The 15,039-nt window shown below is 44.7% G+C and overlaps 1 protein-coding gene across 2 annotated transcripts in view; it reads left to right on the top strand.

Moving 5' to 3' along the window:
* Positions 1–15,039, top strand: part of LOC119176594 (uncharacterized) — a 184,220-nt gene that overhangs the window by 15,122 nt on the left and 154,059 nt on the right. For both annotated transcript variants that reach the window (XM_037427952.2, XM_037427950.2), the window contains exon 2: positions 9,504–9,552. In XM_037427952.2, coding sequence (XP_037283849.1) covers positions 9,504–9,552 — 49 coding nt within the window. The remainder of the gene's footprint in view (positions 1–9,503; positions 9,553–15,039) is intronic.

Raw genomic sequence — 15,039 nt, 5'->3', positions numbered from 1 at the left:
TCACTGTTTTTGCTACTCGCAACTAAAAGGGAGCCGATCAGCTTTTGGAGCTTTGATTAGACGATCATTGATGGCTCAGCTAGTCTAGCACGATGCGGGGCATCATTTTATTGTTTTTTTTTTTGGTAGTGTCATGCTGTAATGCAGCAAATGTAATGAGCTAACGCAGGCATTTTACGCTTTGCTAAAGCTGTCTAATATGAATACACGTCGTCTCCGGCGCTTCTCCGAACTCTGTCGGGGCTTCACGCTGTTGTGTTGGCCATGGTTGAATGGAAGGCTCTGTGTCAGGATTTGACATTCTTTTCAGTTTTAACAGTATTTGGGTGGAGAGACATCGGTAGTGTTTATATTCTTTATCTTTGAAGTGCATCGCATAAGACACCACGCTCTTCGACACATTCCATTTCTTTCGGTTCACTCTGATAACCCGCAGCTTTTAGAGCTTCATGTTTCTCGAAAAAGCGTGAAAGTTGGTCCCCAGCCATAGCATTTGTTCCAGCAGCCTACTGCCCCGCATTTCGTACTACAAAAGAGTTAAATCCTCTGAATTATCCACTTGTAGAAGCGCAACACACAGAAAAGGAAACGATACGGCTGTAGGGTGGTCTGCTTACGAGCGGTAGCAAGCTGTAATTGACCTCATTTCTGATTGTGGTCGATTTGCCGTGGCACTCTGCTAGAGCTCTGCGTCGTCTGCTAGCTGACAATTAGAGCCTGATTATAAATGAAATGCATGATCGCAAGCCTTTTCACTCTCATTATCATTGTTTACCCAACATATACTATGCATTCTGAGCCAATACTGCCCAGGTGAAATTTCGTTGCAGTTGGCCTTTAATGCTTCACTAGTCGTGCACAGGCGAGCGGCAGCTAAATTCTGTTTCATCCTTCTGGTGGTTCCTTTTTCTGGCACTCCTTTGTTACTCATGTTTCTGAGTGCGATTAGTATGGCTCTTTCTGTGCAGGCGCTGACGCAAGTGTTGCCACCATGGTTGCATTTTTCTGTCTTGTTGGCTATAAGACGAAGGATTATTATAGGTTTCTCACTTGTTTTTGTTTTTCTACAATTTCGCACAACTATGCAGTTTTGTTCAGTGTGCTTACCCGTGCAATTCGCTTGCGCTATGGATCTGCTCTGGTTACTCTGCTGCATAGGTAGACAATGATTGTGGAGCTCACTCAGACACACTTGTGAAATATATTTTGCACTTAGGGCTCACTCGGACTCAGGCTCACCAAAATTTTCCTTCGCGAATTTTCCTGTGCCAGACAAGAAATAGACGAGTGCATAAGCGCTCATCTGTCTCTTTATTGTGTTTTTTTTTTGTGCGCACTAAAAAACTTATAACATGGATCAATGCCAACTCGCCCAGCTATCTGTTTTACTACAATTCATGCCTCTGATCAATGAATGATACCGCTTTGGTATATGTGTGAGTATGATGTGAGTATAAATGTGAATGAGGCTCATAGTGATGCTGAAGATTAGCTAGTAAGATCATAGGTTGGCAAATAAAAAGTGGCACTTAGACTCACTTAAGAAATTTATCTTGCATTTTGGTCTCACTCAGACTCAGAATCACCAAAATTTTCCTGAGCCAAACTCACTGAGACTCACACTCAGGAAAATATTTTTCAGCCGGATTCACTCAGACTCTGACTCACAGCTCGATTTGAGTCCGAGTAAGTTGACTCATGAGTGAGTTTGCCGACGTATGCCCTGCCGCAAGTGAATTGAGCGTCAATTCCTAGGAATTGCTGCTTGATTGCCCACTCACAGTGTGAATCATTGGATGTCAGGCTGTGATATGAGGAGGTACTTAAAATTTGAAACTCTGATGTTGATGAATGAGTAACATCTCGGAAGTGTGTGCGGAGAGACGATACTGACCGGACCAACATGATATTCCTGCCTCCGTGTCTTCTTAGATGCCTCTTCATGCTCTTGCTTTCATACATCTTTTGTATGTGTTTATGCAAGACGCATAAGTTTGCAGATTATTCATCGATAACCCACGTGTATGTAATAGCACAAATAATTTTTCGTCACATTATTATCACCTAAAAACATTGCAGTTTTTTTTTTTTTTCAAAGTAGGTTTATCTGGGGACAAAACAAAACAAAAAAACTTGTGAAGAGGTTGCATTTGATGAAAAAATTCTATCCTCAAAAGGTTAATAGTCAAACGGTTATGCCCGAAACAATATTGTATGCTGTGGGAGGCAAGGTAGTTTTAGTTTTCTGAACTTCTGTTTTTGTAAAAGATGTGTCATATATGTTAAGTGTCATTTCAATGGCTCAATATAGCACTTAATATAGGTAATTATTTAATTTGTAAAGAAAACAGCTGCTGGATGCAGATTTTAGTGCTCTGTCTATTTTGGCATTTTTATGGTGGTAAAGCATCACCTTAGAAACAACAGGCTAACTGGCCACATTTTTTGCTCTTGCCTAATGCTGAAGGCTGCACAATCTTGATAATAATATAAAACAGCGCTTCAACACAGGAAAGAAGAGACATGCACATGTCTGTGTCTCTTCTCTCCTGTCTCCTGTGTTGAAGTGCTGTGTTATATTGCCGCGCCCGAAACAAAGAACGAAGACGATGTGCGCGCCAACAGCCTCGTGAAAAGAGAGACTGAAGAAGACGATGTGCTTTTGTTTTGCTCGCCTGCTCTTGGCTCCTGCATAAAAACACACGCCGTTGGTTCTCGGACTCAACGTCTCGGTGCACTGCTTACGTTGAACCGGGACACTGGTGGAGGTGCTGGGTAGCAAGCCTGCCGATGCTCAACACCCCATCTGGTAGCCGTTCATCAAGTCTTGACACGCAGCCACCTGTTACGACACCAGTGCACCGCTTCAGTCGGCGGTTGCTAGGCCTATCTCCTGAGCTGACCTCCTTCGACGAACATTCTACCAGGCATTACGTACCTCTACCAATGGCCTCCACCAGCCAGCCACAGTTGGTCCAAGGGATACAAGGCAGCTCCGTTTCCAATCCAGCCCAGGTAACACTTCTTCAGCGCTTGTGCCTGATCGCTTCAGTGGTGCCCCACTTGAAGATGTTGAAGATTGGCTGGAGCATTACGAACGCATTGCCTCAATCAACCAGTGGAATGCTCAACAGAAGCTCGCCCGCACGTACTTCACTCTCGATGACAGCGCTCACACGTGGCTTGAGAATCGAGAAGGCCGTATATCCACATGGGATGAGTTTCGTCAGCAGCTGATTGACACCTTTGCTAGTGTCGACCGTCGAGAGCGGGCTCAGCAGTTGCTCGAGTTAAGGCTTCAAAAACCTAACGAAACTGTGGCAATGTTTGCTGAAGACGTGACGTGCCTATGTCGTCGGGCTGATCGCAATATGTCAAAGGAGAAGTTGCGCTACCTTATGTGCGGCGTGAAACAACAACTGTTTGCTGGACTTGTGCGCAATGCCCCAACTACCGTGGCCGATTTTATAAGAGAAGCCACTGCCATTGAGCGTGCTCTGCACCAAAGATCGAGGCAATATGATCGTTCGTCCACTACCACCCCAATGAACGCCGCTTCAGTGACTCTGGACAATCAGGGCTCCCTACGTGACCTGATCAGAGATATTGTCCGAGAAGAAATTCAGAAGCTTTGGACTCCTCCAGTGGATACACCAGTGACCGCCGTTGCCGCAGTCGTTGGACGAACTTAGGCACGCTTTTTCAGCAGCTGATCTCGGTCGCGATCAGCGTCAACTGAGTTACGCCAACGCTGTCTGCCATCCACAACCCGTCCCGCCTATTACATCATACTACCAGCCACCTACAGCCGCACCTTCGTCGCAACCATTGCATGAGGCTTTCAGACGTCGGCCTATGTCTCCATGCCACCAGCCACCACGAGAAGACATAGGATGCCCACAATTTCGCAGAACGGACGCTTGGCGCACCGTCGATCGGCGCCCTCTCTGCTTCAACTGTGGTGGTGCCGGCCATATAGCTCGCTATTGTTGGTACCGCGACACATCGCTTCGCCCGTCTCGGCCAGGGTACAACGGTCGCCGTGCCAACGACGACTACATTGTTCGCCATGACGACCCTGGTTTTCGAGGACCTTCAACAACGTGGTCTCCCTATCACGAGTCGCTTCCTAATCGCCAGCCCAATTCCACCCACAGGTCACGCTCTCCATCCCCTGCTCAGACATTGTAATCGACGTACTTTTGCTGACCTTCGGGGCATAAGGTCGCCCAGCCCTTACCGAGGAAACTAAAGGCAGCAACCTCTAGGGGTAAGGTCGCAGCCCGACCACAAGACGATAAAAAGTCCCCAGTACTGCCGCTACAGAACGACTCGACGCCGACGAGTATTAACAACGACGAAATGGTGAGCGCCGACCACAATGTAATTATTGATGGAGAGCAAGTGACGGTCTTAGTTGATACGGGTGCTGATTTTTCCATAATAAGTCACAAGCTGGCTGATCATCTTAGAAAAGTAAAAACGCCATGGACAGGACCACATATAAGAACAGCGGGTGGTCAATTGCTGCTCCCTACTGAAAGATGCACAGCAAGAATCAGCATAGGAGATTCTTCTTTCGTCGCGACTTTCATTGTTCTCCCAGAGTGCCGCAAAGATTTAATTATAGGAATGGACTTTCTCAGGGAGCATGGCGCAATAATCAACACCCCGGACCGCGTGGCTTCATTTTACGAGAGTGCTCGTCTGACTGATCCTACATCGCCAGAGCACAAATCCTTTCGTCTCAAAGACCACAATATAGTCGTGCCGCCTTGATCATGTATCCTCGTTTCAGTAGCATGTGACGTACTTTTCGACGGTGAAGGAGTCGCTGACCAACTAACCTCGCTGCTTTTCACACACGGGATTTCCGTAGCACGAGGAATAGTCAATGTCACCGACGGCCGAACGAACTTGTTGTTGACCAATTTCACCTCCGAGCGACGGCACCTTCCAAAAGGCAGAACATTGGCACATTTCGACGAGATCGCAGGTGTTTGTGACTGCTTTTCAGCACTCGAAGCAACACCTGCACAAGACCCACATGACCTAGCACCTAACCTTGACGTCAGCCCTACTTTAACTCAGCAACAACGGGAACGCCTGCTTGTGCTGCTAGACGAGTTCCACGACTGTTTTGCGTCGACCTCGAAAGTTGGCCAGACGTCCTTGACCAAGCACCAAATCATCACAGAGGACATGGCTAGACCAATCCATCAAAATCCGTACCGTGTGGCTTCAAAAGAATGAGAAGCCATAGAACAGCAGGTAACAAAAATGCTTGAAGACGACGTCATTCAACTGTCGAAAAGCCCCTGGGCATCACCTGTTGTTCTAGTGAAGAAGAAGGACGGCAGCCTGCGTTTCTGTGTGGACTATCGAAAGCTAAATCAGGTTACAAAAAAAGACGTGTACCCACTTCCCCGCATAGATGATTCGATTGACAGGCTTCGAAACGCACGTTACTTCTCTTACATGGACTTAAATAGCGGATATTGGCAAATTGAAGTAGACTCCAGGGATCGTGAAGAAAACGCTTTCGTGACGCCAGATGGACTGTAGGAATTTACGGTTTTACCATTTGGCTTGTGCTCCGCGCCTGCTACTTTCCAGCGTCTCATGGATATCGTTCTTTCTGGGCTTAAATGGAGAACCTGCCTAGTATACCTTGACGACGTCATTGTGTTTTCTACAACGTTTGACGAACACCTTGAACGATTGCAAATGGTCTTGCAGGCCATACGGGCCGCAGGCCTGACGCTCAAGCCGGAGAAATGTCACTTCTGCTTTGAGGAACTGCAGTTTCTTGGCCATGTCGTCAGTTACGCAGGAGTTCGTCCAGACCCCGAAAAAGTTGCCGCCGTCGCACAGTTTCCAACACCATCAGATAAAAAGGGAATGAGGCGTTTTCTGGGTCTCTGTGCATATTATCGGCGGTTTATTCCAGATTTTGTGCGCATTGCGTCATCTTTAACTCGTCTCACGAGGGATGACATTGCATTTGTTTGGGGGGACGAACAGGAAGCTGCTTTCAATGACTTGCGGCAACGTCTACAGACGACCCCCGTGCTTGCCCATTTTGATGAGACAGCCCCTACAGTGCTTCATACTGACGCCAGCAATGTTGGCTTCGGAGCTGTGCTTGTGCAGCGCCAGGACGACGAGGAAAGACTGATCGCTTACGCAAGCAGAACTCTGTCACGCACAGAAGCAAATTACTCTACCACTGAAAAGGAATGCCTCGCCGTGGTGTGGGCAGTTATGAAATTTCGCCCATACTTGTACGGCCGCCCATTCAAGGTTATCAGTGACCACCATTCGTTGTGTTGGCCAACAAGTCTGAAAGATCCTTCCGGGCGATTGGCACGCTGGAGCCTTAGACTACAGGAGTTTGATATAACGATGGTGTATAAGTCGGGAAAACGACACACGGACGCTGACTGCCTATCTCGATCACCAATAGAGTCGGCTGCTGCTTTTGATGAACAGACAGCGTTCCTCGGAATCTTCGACACGTCAACCATCGCAGATCACCAGCATGACGATCCTGAGCTACTTGGCTTGATTAATTATTTAGAAGGACGAAGCCAGAATGCGCCCAAAGCCTTTACAAGAGGACTATCGTCGTTCTGTCTGCGAAACAATGTCCTTTACAAAATTAACTTCTCGTCAGACGGGTCCACCTACCTGCTTGTCGTCCCTACCACTCTTCGTTCTGAGGTGTTGCAAGCGTGCCACAACGAGGTAACATCTGGACATTTAGGCTACACGCGCACACTGTGCAGAGTTCGAGGGAGATATTACTGGCCTAGACTCACCGCTGCCGTGAAGCATCATGTTCGGACCTGCCTCGATTGTCAGCGGCGCAAGTCACCTCCAACGAAACGAGCCGGTTCGCTACACCTTGTCCAGATCCTGACGCCATTTGACCAGATCTGAATGGACCTTTTGGGCCCACTTCCCACCTCTAGTGTTGGTAACCGCTGGGTTATAGTGGCGACCAACTACCTTGCTCGCTACGCCGAGACAAAAGCCATCCAGAGAGGCACAGCAGAGGAGGTGGCCCGGTTCTTCATAGAGAACATTGTGCTGAGACACGGTGCGCCATCGATCGTTGTAACAGATCGCGGAACCGCATTCACGGCCGCGCTTTTAGATCATGTGTTGGTGCTCAGCGGTACTATTTATCGCAAGTCGACAGCTTACCATCCACAAACCAACGGGTTGACCGAGCGACTTAACAAAACTCTGGAAGACATGCTTTCAATGTATGTGGACATCGATCACAAAAACTGGGACAAGATTCTCCCTTACATAACGTTCGCATACAATACTGCGAAACAAGAAACCATACGGATGACCCCATTCAGCCTTGTTCATGACTGAAAAGTAAGAACGATGTTGAACGCAATGTTGCCACACGAATGCGATGACAACGAAATGAGTGCTGACGCGTTTACTCAAGGCGCAGAGGAAGCCAGGTAGCTCGCACGTCTGCGAATATACCAACAGCAAGAGTACGACGCAGGCCGCTATAACCTACGTCATACACCTGTAACGTACGAAACCGGGGACAGGGTATGGGTGTGGACGCCTGTACGAAGACGGGGACTATCCAAAAAGTTGCTCAGAAGGTACTTCGGACCTTATCGAGTGCTGCGACGACTAAGTGACGTTACCTATGAAGTCGTCCCGGATAACCCGAACTGTTCAAGGCGCCGCCAGCACCGACCTGAGCTTGTGCACGCAGTGCGCATTAAGCCATACGTCAGCGAGTGACTCTGCGAGGCACCGTCGCTTCTACAAAGTGACTTCATGCTCGAATCAATGGCTCAGCTATAGCATCGGGGCGATGCTCTTTTAAGGGGAGGCAAATGCCGCGCCCGAAACAAAGAACGAAGACGATGTGCGCACTAACAGCCTCGTGAAAAGGGAGACTGAAGAAGACAACGTGCTTTTGTTTTGCTCGCCTGCTCTTGGCTCCTGCATATAAACACACGCCGTCGGTCCTCGGACTCAACGTCTCAATGCACTGCTTACGTTGAACCGCGACAATATTTTTATCATGGACCCTCACCAACTTGTCCAATCTGCTTGTCTCCTTCAGTTGTACAATCTTTGAGAAATTCTTGTTGAAGGTTCAAAATTTTGCACACCAGGGTGTCATTACTGCTCGTTGCAATGCATAGGCCAAAGTGAAGAAATAAATGCATTTCACACGACACCTTCATATTATGCCCTCTAGCCAAACATTGCCACCAGAAAATAAAGAGGGGCTGTATGTTTGGAAAAGGTCTATTGACCATATCAAAATGCCTGCAAAGTGCAATTGAGCTTTGGATGTGAAACAAGCAGCTTGTTACATCATAGAAACTTGAGGTTGTGGTGGCATCATGTCGTAAATTGCTCCATTGCACATCCGTTGGACCATCCTAGTGGTTGGACTGTATATTGATGCTATTGCTACATGGAAACTGCCTGCATAATACAAATGTGCACTTCTCATTAATGTTTTGTTGTGTCATGTGGCTACTGTGACTGATATAAACCTTTAGTTATGTGTATAAAGGCATGCTATGCTTGTGTTCACTGTGAACGTGTCAGAAACTTGAGAAATCGAGACTTTTTGCTGTAAATGCTGGGTCACCAGTGAGGCTAAGCTATGTATCAGCACCCCTTCAACAGATGCTCAACTTGGCATACCTGAGTCGGAAAAGTAGATATAAATGTGAATACTGAAATACTCATACAAAGTAAATTGCTTTGTTTGTGCTAACTGAAGGGTGGATGCGTATGGCTGGATCTAGTGTAGGATTCTGAGATCAAATCTTGGGGAGGTTGTAGCCAAACGCTAAAACACCCATGTGCTTCACGCTACACGTATGAAAAATGTGCAACCACTGCAACATGGGAAGGAATTTAAAAAAAAATGCTTTGGCATCTTATGGCTAAGCTAAGGCATTTTGTAGCTTAGTACAAGAGCTGCTACGGTGGCTGCGTACTAATCGGGTCAGAATGTAATAAATGCATGTTTACTTTGTTGTGTGTGCATATCAACGAACTTCAAGTTGTCAAAATTGCATGGCGTACAGTGTCTGGTAACAGCCATTTTGTTGCTTTGAGATATTAATTCTTAGAATCAGTCGGCCAGTCTGCAGAAAAACATTTAATGGTCAGCCTACGAGCATAGTTAGCATGTCCTGGCGCATGCACCCTTCCCTTAAAGTAAAAGCCACGAAACATCTCTCTCTCTCTCTCTTTTTCTCTCTCAGAGGCATTGCATTTGGCAAAACTGTTTGTCCTGGCCCGTACCAAAACAGCAGAGGGTAGCACAGGAAAATGAAAGAAGTAGATCGGGTGCCTGAAGAATATTTCTGAAATTCTAGTGCTTTTAGCATTGACCAACATGTTTAGTATACTCGGTGTTCTTGTTATGCAATTATTTGTCCCTTGGTTCTGGGCTTTAATTCATGAAATCTTGTGTGTCACCTTACTTTCAGAGCGGAGGATCATCTCCATCAGGCCAGGAGCAAGCCTTGTCTGACTCCGGTGAGTTTTTTATAGTATAATAGTAATTGTTAGGTTTCTATGTTCCAAAACCACAATATTATTATGAGAGATAATACAGTAGAGAGCTATATAAATTTTGACCTGGTGTTTTTTAACATGCACCTAAGTCTAACTGCATGGGCTTCTGATATTTTGCCTCCCCAGAAATGCAGTCATCACAGCTATTGTGACCTGCGGGTCAGTAGTCGAGCACCATAACTACTAGGTGATCAGGGGAAGTTGTTTTTAGAGTAAAAATATGGAAAGTAGCATTGGACAAGGGGGGGGGGGGGGGAATTGCATAACACCAGCTTGTGAGGCTAAAAAAAGGGGCTAGCTGGTATCACTTCATTATCAAAGCATAATAATTCACACTATACTTTGAAGAATGCCCATTTTGTTATTGGCAACCATTATGAATTTACTTTTTTGTCTATTTCATTTTTCATCTTGCTTGGGTGAGTGTCTGATTATGCCTCTGCACACTCAGAGACAAAAACAGTGCATGTTTTTTTGTTGCTGTGGCCCTAGTCAATACTTTGTAGCACACTTTGATCATGGCGGCACCATTATCTGCTTTGAAGAATTAGTACAATAGAACTTCACTTCTTGCCTATTAGTATGCCTATTATGTCTCTTATGTTACGTTTTATGTTTTTATGTCTCTAGCACTGACATAGCAGTATCATTGTCTTATGTTTATGTGTGTCTTTCTAGGTATTATATAAAAAAATTGAACAGCAGTTATGTTGAATACCCTGAAAGTGGGCATTATGATCAGTGAAAATGATGATAATGCCTGCTATGTGCTGTTATCCTTACAAGAAACAGTGAAATTGTCTGTTGTGTCTTACCGGCACTTGGTTAGGTGACTAAACAGCCACTCGAGGTAAGCAAATTGTGGGAAACACATGCTTTCGTGTAGTGTACACAAATTTGGAAACCCTCATCAGTATCATCAGGTTCATCAAACTTCAGTAAGATAAGCAGGTGTTCTACTTACTTCGTTTATAAAAAGTCTTTTTTATGTGTTTAAGCTAGTTTACTGTGACAGTAGTGCATCTCGTAGCAAACTTTAGGAATAGCTATCTTGAAACTGGTGTCATAGTCAAGATGTCTTCAGATGGATAAATGAGTTTGAATAATTTAAATGGTGCTCGAAATTTATCAACCATAATTTATATTGTAATATACACCTCAGTGTAATTAGCTTAAAATGTGATTAGCAAACTGCTGAGGAATATGATTACTTAAATTGTGGTTTACTGTGCAAATAATGCCCGCCCCTCAAAGTAGTCATATGATAAGTTGGCTATCACCACATTCTACTGTACAATTTCATAAATTAAGCTAACAGTTAAAAACAGATATATATGAAGGCATAATACTTAATTTTGTCATATGAGAATGTGTGCTTCATAGGCTGAAAAATTGGTATGGGAGAGGCAACTTGCCTGCAATGAAATAAATATCAATTTGGCATTTACTGTCTTATAAAATGTATAAAAATGATGGTTGTCACAGTCCTAATGAAGCAGCAATTAACAAAATTGAATGTTTTTGTTTTATGCGAGGGCCAGTAATACAGTGGTGACTTCCATGTGCACTGCATCACTATTTTATTGCTGTGCCCCATCAGTGCAGTGCAAGTAAATTGTTTAATGGATGTGTGCATTGATTTGTCAAGGCAAAGCCTTATAATGTCTGGTATGTTGAAAAGTTTGGAATCATAAGGTGATGGCATGAAAAAAATAGTGCCAAATTTTTTATGATAAATACAAATGTAATAGGGCTGAATGATTAGGAGTACAAATAAAGCGAATTTATATTGAATCAATGTACATTAAAATGAACCAAGAATGATTTGAGGTTGAACTAAGTGACTTGGGTGTAATCCTAGAGGAAACTGAGTAGAGTGATCAACACTCATAGCAGCGAACCAAGAGTGGATCCGCATAAATTCAAGAGAATCAATGAATGAAGAGGGATTCAAATGAATTAAGATAGTCTTGTGGAGCGTAAGCTTTTGTCTATGATCTCCTCAAGGGAGCTGGTGACAGTTTAGGTTTCACTGTCGAGCTGATATAGGCTTTTGGCCACAAGTTTCTTCCTGTTAATCTTTAAATTTTGATTTTTTACCCTAGACATGATGTTGTGTGGATTATGGTGTTGTGTAGAGGAACTGAAAAGGGAATGAATGTAAAGCCATTTAGGCAGCCTTGCCAAGTGAACTTTCTGTTTAGTTATTGCCTTCACTTTTACTTCGCAGTGTTGGCCCAGCATGCGATCTGTGAGACTCGGGATATTGCCTGAAGATGTTTCGTACTCAATAATGTTCAATCAGTGAGCACTTGTCTTGTTTGGCTACAGGCTGCCCTGGTATAGCTCTGCCTGTTGAGTGGTAGCACCGTGCACATTTACTTGAGAATCATGTGTTAGGGGGCTTATTTGGGCAGCTTGTTCAGTCTCAATGCACAGTGCAGTTTTCCTGTTCTTGTCTTCCTCCACTGTAGTGCAGGTTTTTTCGTTGACTTCTCCCTGCATGTTTCATTTATGCACCACTATGCTCTTTTCTTTGTCACAATGCTTGTGTAATCATCATCATCATCAGCCTGACTGTGTCCACTGCAGGACATAGGCCTCTCCCATGTTCCGCCAGTTATCCCGGTCCTGTGCTTGCTGCTGCCAATTTATACCTGCAAACTTCTTAATCTCATCTGCCCACCTAACCTTCTGTCGCCCCCTTACCCGCTTCCCTTCTCTGGGAATCCAGTTAGTTACCCTTAATGACCAGCGGTTATCCTGTCTACGCGCTACATGCCCTGCCCATGTCCATTTCCTCTTTTTTTTATTTCAACTATGATATCCTTAACCCCCGTTTGTCCCCTAATTCACTCTGCTCTCTTCTTGTCTCTTAAGGTTACACCTACCATTTTTCTTTCCCTTGCTCGCTGCGTCGTCCTCAATTTAAGCTGAACCCTCTTTGTAAGTCTCCAGGTTTCTGCTCCGTAGCTAAGTACCGGCAAGATACAGCTGTTATATACCTTCCTCTTGAGGGATAGTGGCAATCTACCTGTCATAATTTGAGAGTGCTTGCCAAATGTGCTCTACCCCATTCTTATTCTTCTAGTTACTTCAATCTCGTGGTTCGGCTCCGCGGTTATTACCTGCCCTAAGTAGACATAGTCTTTTACAACTTGAAGTGCACTATTACCTATCTCGAAGCGCTGCTCCTTTCCGAGGTTGTTGTACATTACTTTCGTTTTCTGCAGATTCATTTTAAGACCCACCTTTCTGCTCTCCTTGTCTAACTCCGTAATCATGAGTTGCAATTCGTCCCCTGAGTTAATCAGCAATGCAATGTCATCGGCGAAGCGCAGGTTACTAAGGTACTCTCCATTTTTTTATTTACAAGTACTGCTGTCCCATGCCTGGGACATTGCAGGAGCGGGTACAGAAAAATCAACAAAAGCACAGAAACAAACAATAGTGCGCACAAATTTATGTGACTAGCACATAAAATTTTTCCCGAACTCTACAGTGTTTAGTCTACACAATGCACCATCAAGCTTGTTCCAAACTTCCACCACACGCTGAAAAAAAGAGAATTTGAAACAATCCAAACGAGACCGGAAGGGTACAAGGTTCAAAGCGTCTGTACTACGTGTTGTACGCGCTGGTATATCAGCGAAAGATAAGGGCGCGTGAACGCGGGTCATTTTGTGTACAATCTTGTGCACAACCATTAACCATTTACCCTTATCCCTAACTGTTCCCATTCTGGGCTTCTGAAAACCTCCTGTAAGCACGCCGTAAATAGCATTGGGGAGATGGTGTCCCCCTGCCTTGCACCCTTCTTGATTGGTATTCTGTTGCTTTCTTTATGAAGCGCTATGGTAGCAGTTGATCCCCTGTAGATTTCTTCCAGGATGTTTATATATACTTCATCGACGCCCTGATTCCGCAGTGTCTGCATGACGGCTGAATCTACTGAATCAAACGCCTTCTCGTAATCTATGAAGGCTATGTATAGTGGTTGGTTATATTCTGAGCATTTCTCTATTACCTGATTGATAGTATGAATGTGGTCGATTGTTGAGTAGCCTGTTCGAAATCCTGCTTGTTCCTTTGGTTGATCGAATTCTAATGTTTTCTTTACTGCGTTAGCAATTACCTTTGTAAATAGCTTGTATACTACAGAGAGCAAGCTAATCGGCCTGTAATTCTACAAGTTTTTGTCATCTCCTTTCTTATGTATTAAGATGATGTTAGCGTTCTTCCAAGACTCTGGTACTCTTCCCGTCAGGAGACACCTCGTAAACAAGGTGGCTAGTTTTTCTAACACAATCTGTCCTCCATCTTTCAGCAGATCTGATGTTACCTGATCCTCACCAGCAGCTTTGCCTCTTTGCATGCTCTCCAAAGCTTTTTTGACTTCTTCTATCATTACTGGTGGGGTGTCATCTGGGTTACTGCTAGTTCTTATAGTATTAAAGTCGTGGTTTGTCCCGGCTACTGTACAGATCTCTGTAAAACTCCTCCGCTATTTTAACTATCCTATCCATATTGGTAGTTATATTGCCTTCTTTGTCCCTTAGTGCATACATCCGATTTTTGCCTATCCCAAGTTTCCTCTTCACTGCTTTGAAGCTTCCTCCGTTTTTCAGAGCGTGTTCAATTCTCTCCATGTTATACTTTCTTACATCGGATACCTTACGCCTATTAATCAACTTCGAAAGCTCTGCCAGTTCTTTTTTGTCTGTTGTACTTGAGACTTTCATGATTTGACGCTTCTTAATGAGATTCTTCGTTTCCTGGGTAAGCTTGCCAGTGTCCTGTCTAACTACCCTGCCTCCAACTTCCACTGCACACTCCTTAATGATACTCGTCAGGTTATCATTCATTGTATCTATGCTAAGGTTGGTTTCCTCACTAAGAGCCGAGTACCTGTTCTGAAGGGAGACTCTGATTTCCTGTACTTTCCCTCTCAGTGCTAGCTCATTGATTGGCTTCTTGTGTATCAGTTTCTGTCGTTCCTTTCTCAAGTCTAGGCGAATGCGAGACCGTACCATTCTATGGTCACTGCATCGTACCTTGCTAACCACTTCCACATCCTGCATGATGCCTGGGTGTGCACTCATTATAAAGTCTATTTCGTTCTTATTTTTGCCATTAGGGCTCCTCCATGTCTTCTTGCAGTTCTCTCGTTTTCAGTAGAAAGTATTCAAAATCCGTAAATTATTGCGTTTTGCGAATTCTACTAGTAGCTCTCCTCTGGTGTTTCTAGTACCGATGCCATAATCTCCTACTGCCTGGTCTCCAGCCTGCTTCTTCCCTACCTTTGTATTAAAGTCTCCCATCAGTATTGTATACTGTGTTTTTACCTTACTCATTACCGATGCCACGTCTTCATACAAGCTTTCAACTGAAGGGTAATCATGGCTGGATGTAGGCGCGTATGCCTGTACTACCTTCATCTTGCTTCAT

Source organism: Rhipicephalus microplus, chromosome X, assembly GCF_043290135.1.
Source record: "Rhipicephalus microplus isolate Deutch F79 chromosome X, USDA_Rmic, whole genome shotgun sequence".
In the NCBI taxonomy this organism is placed as follows: domain Eukaryota; kingdom Metazoa; phylum Arthropoda; class Arachnida; order Ixodida; family Ixodidae; genus Rhipicephalus; species Rhipicephalus microplus.
The sequence above is the reverse complement of the archived record's forward strand: the minus strand, read 5'-3'. Positions and strand labels throughout refer to the sequence as shown.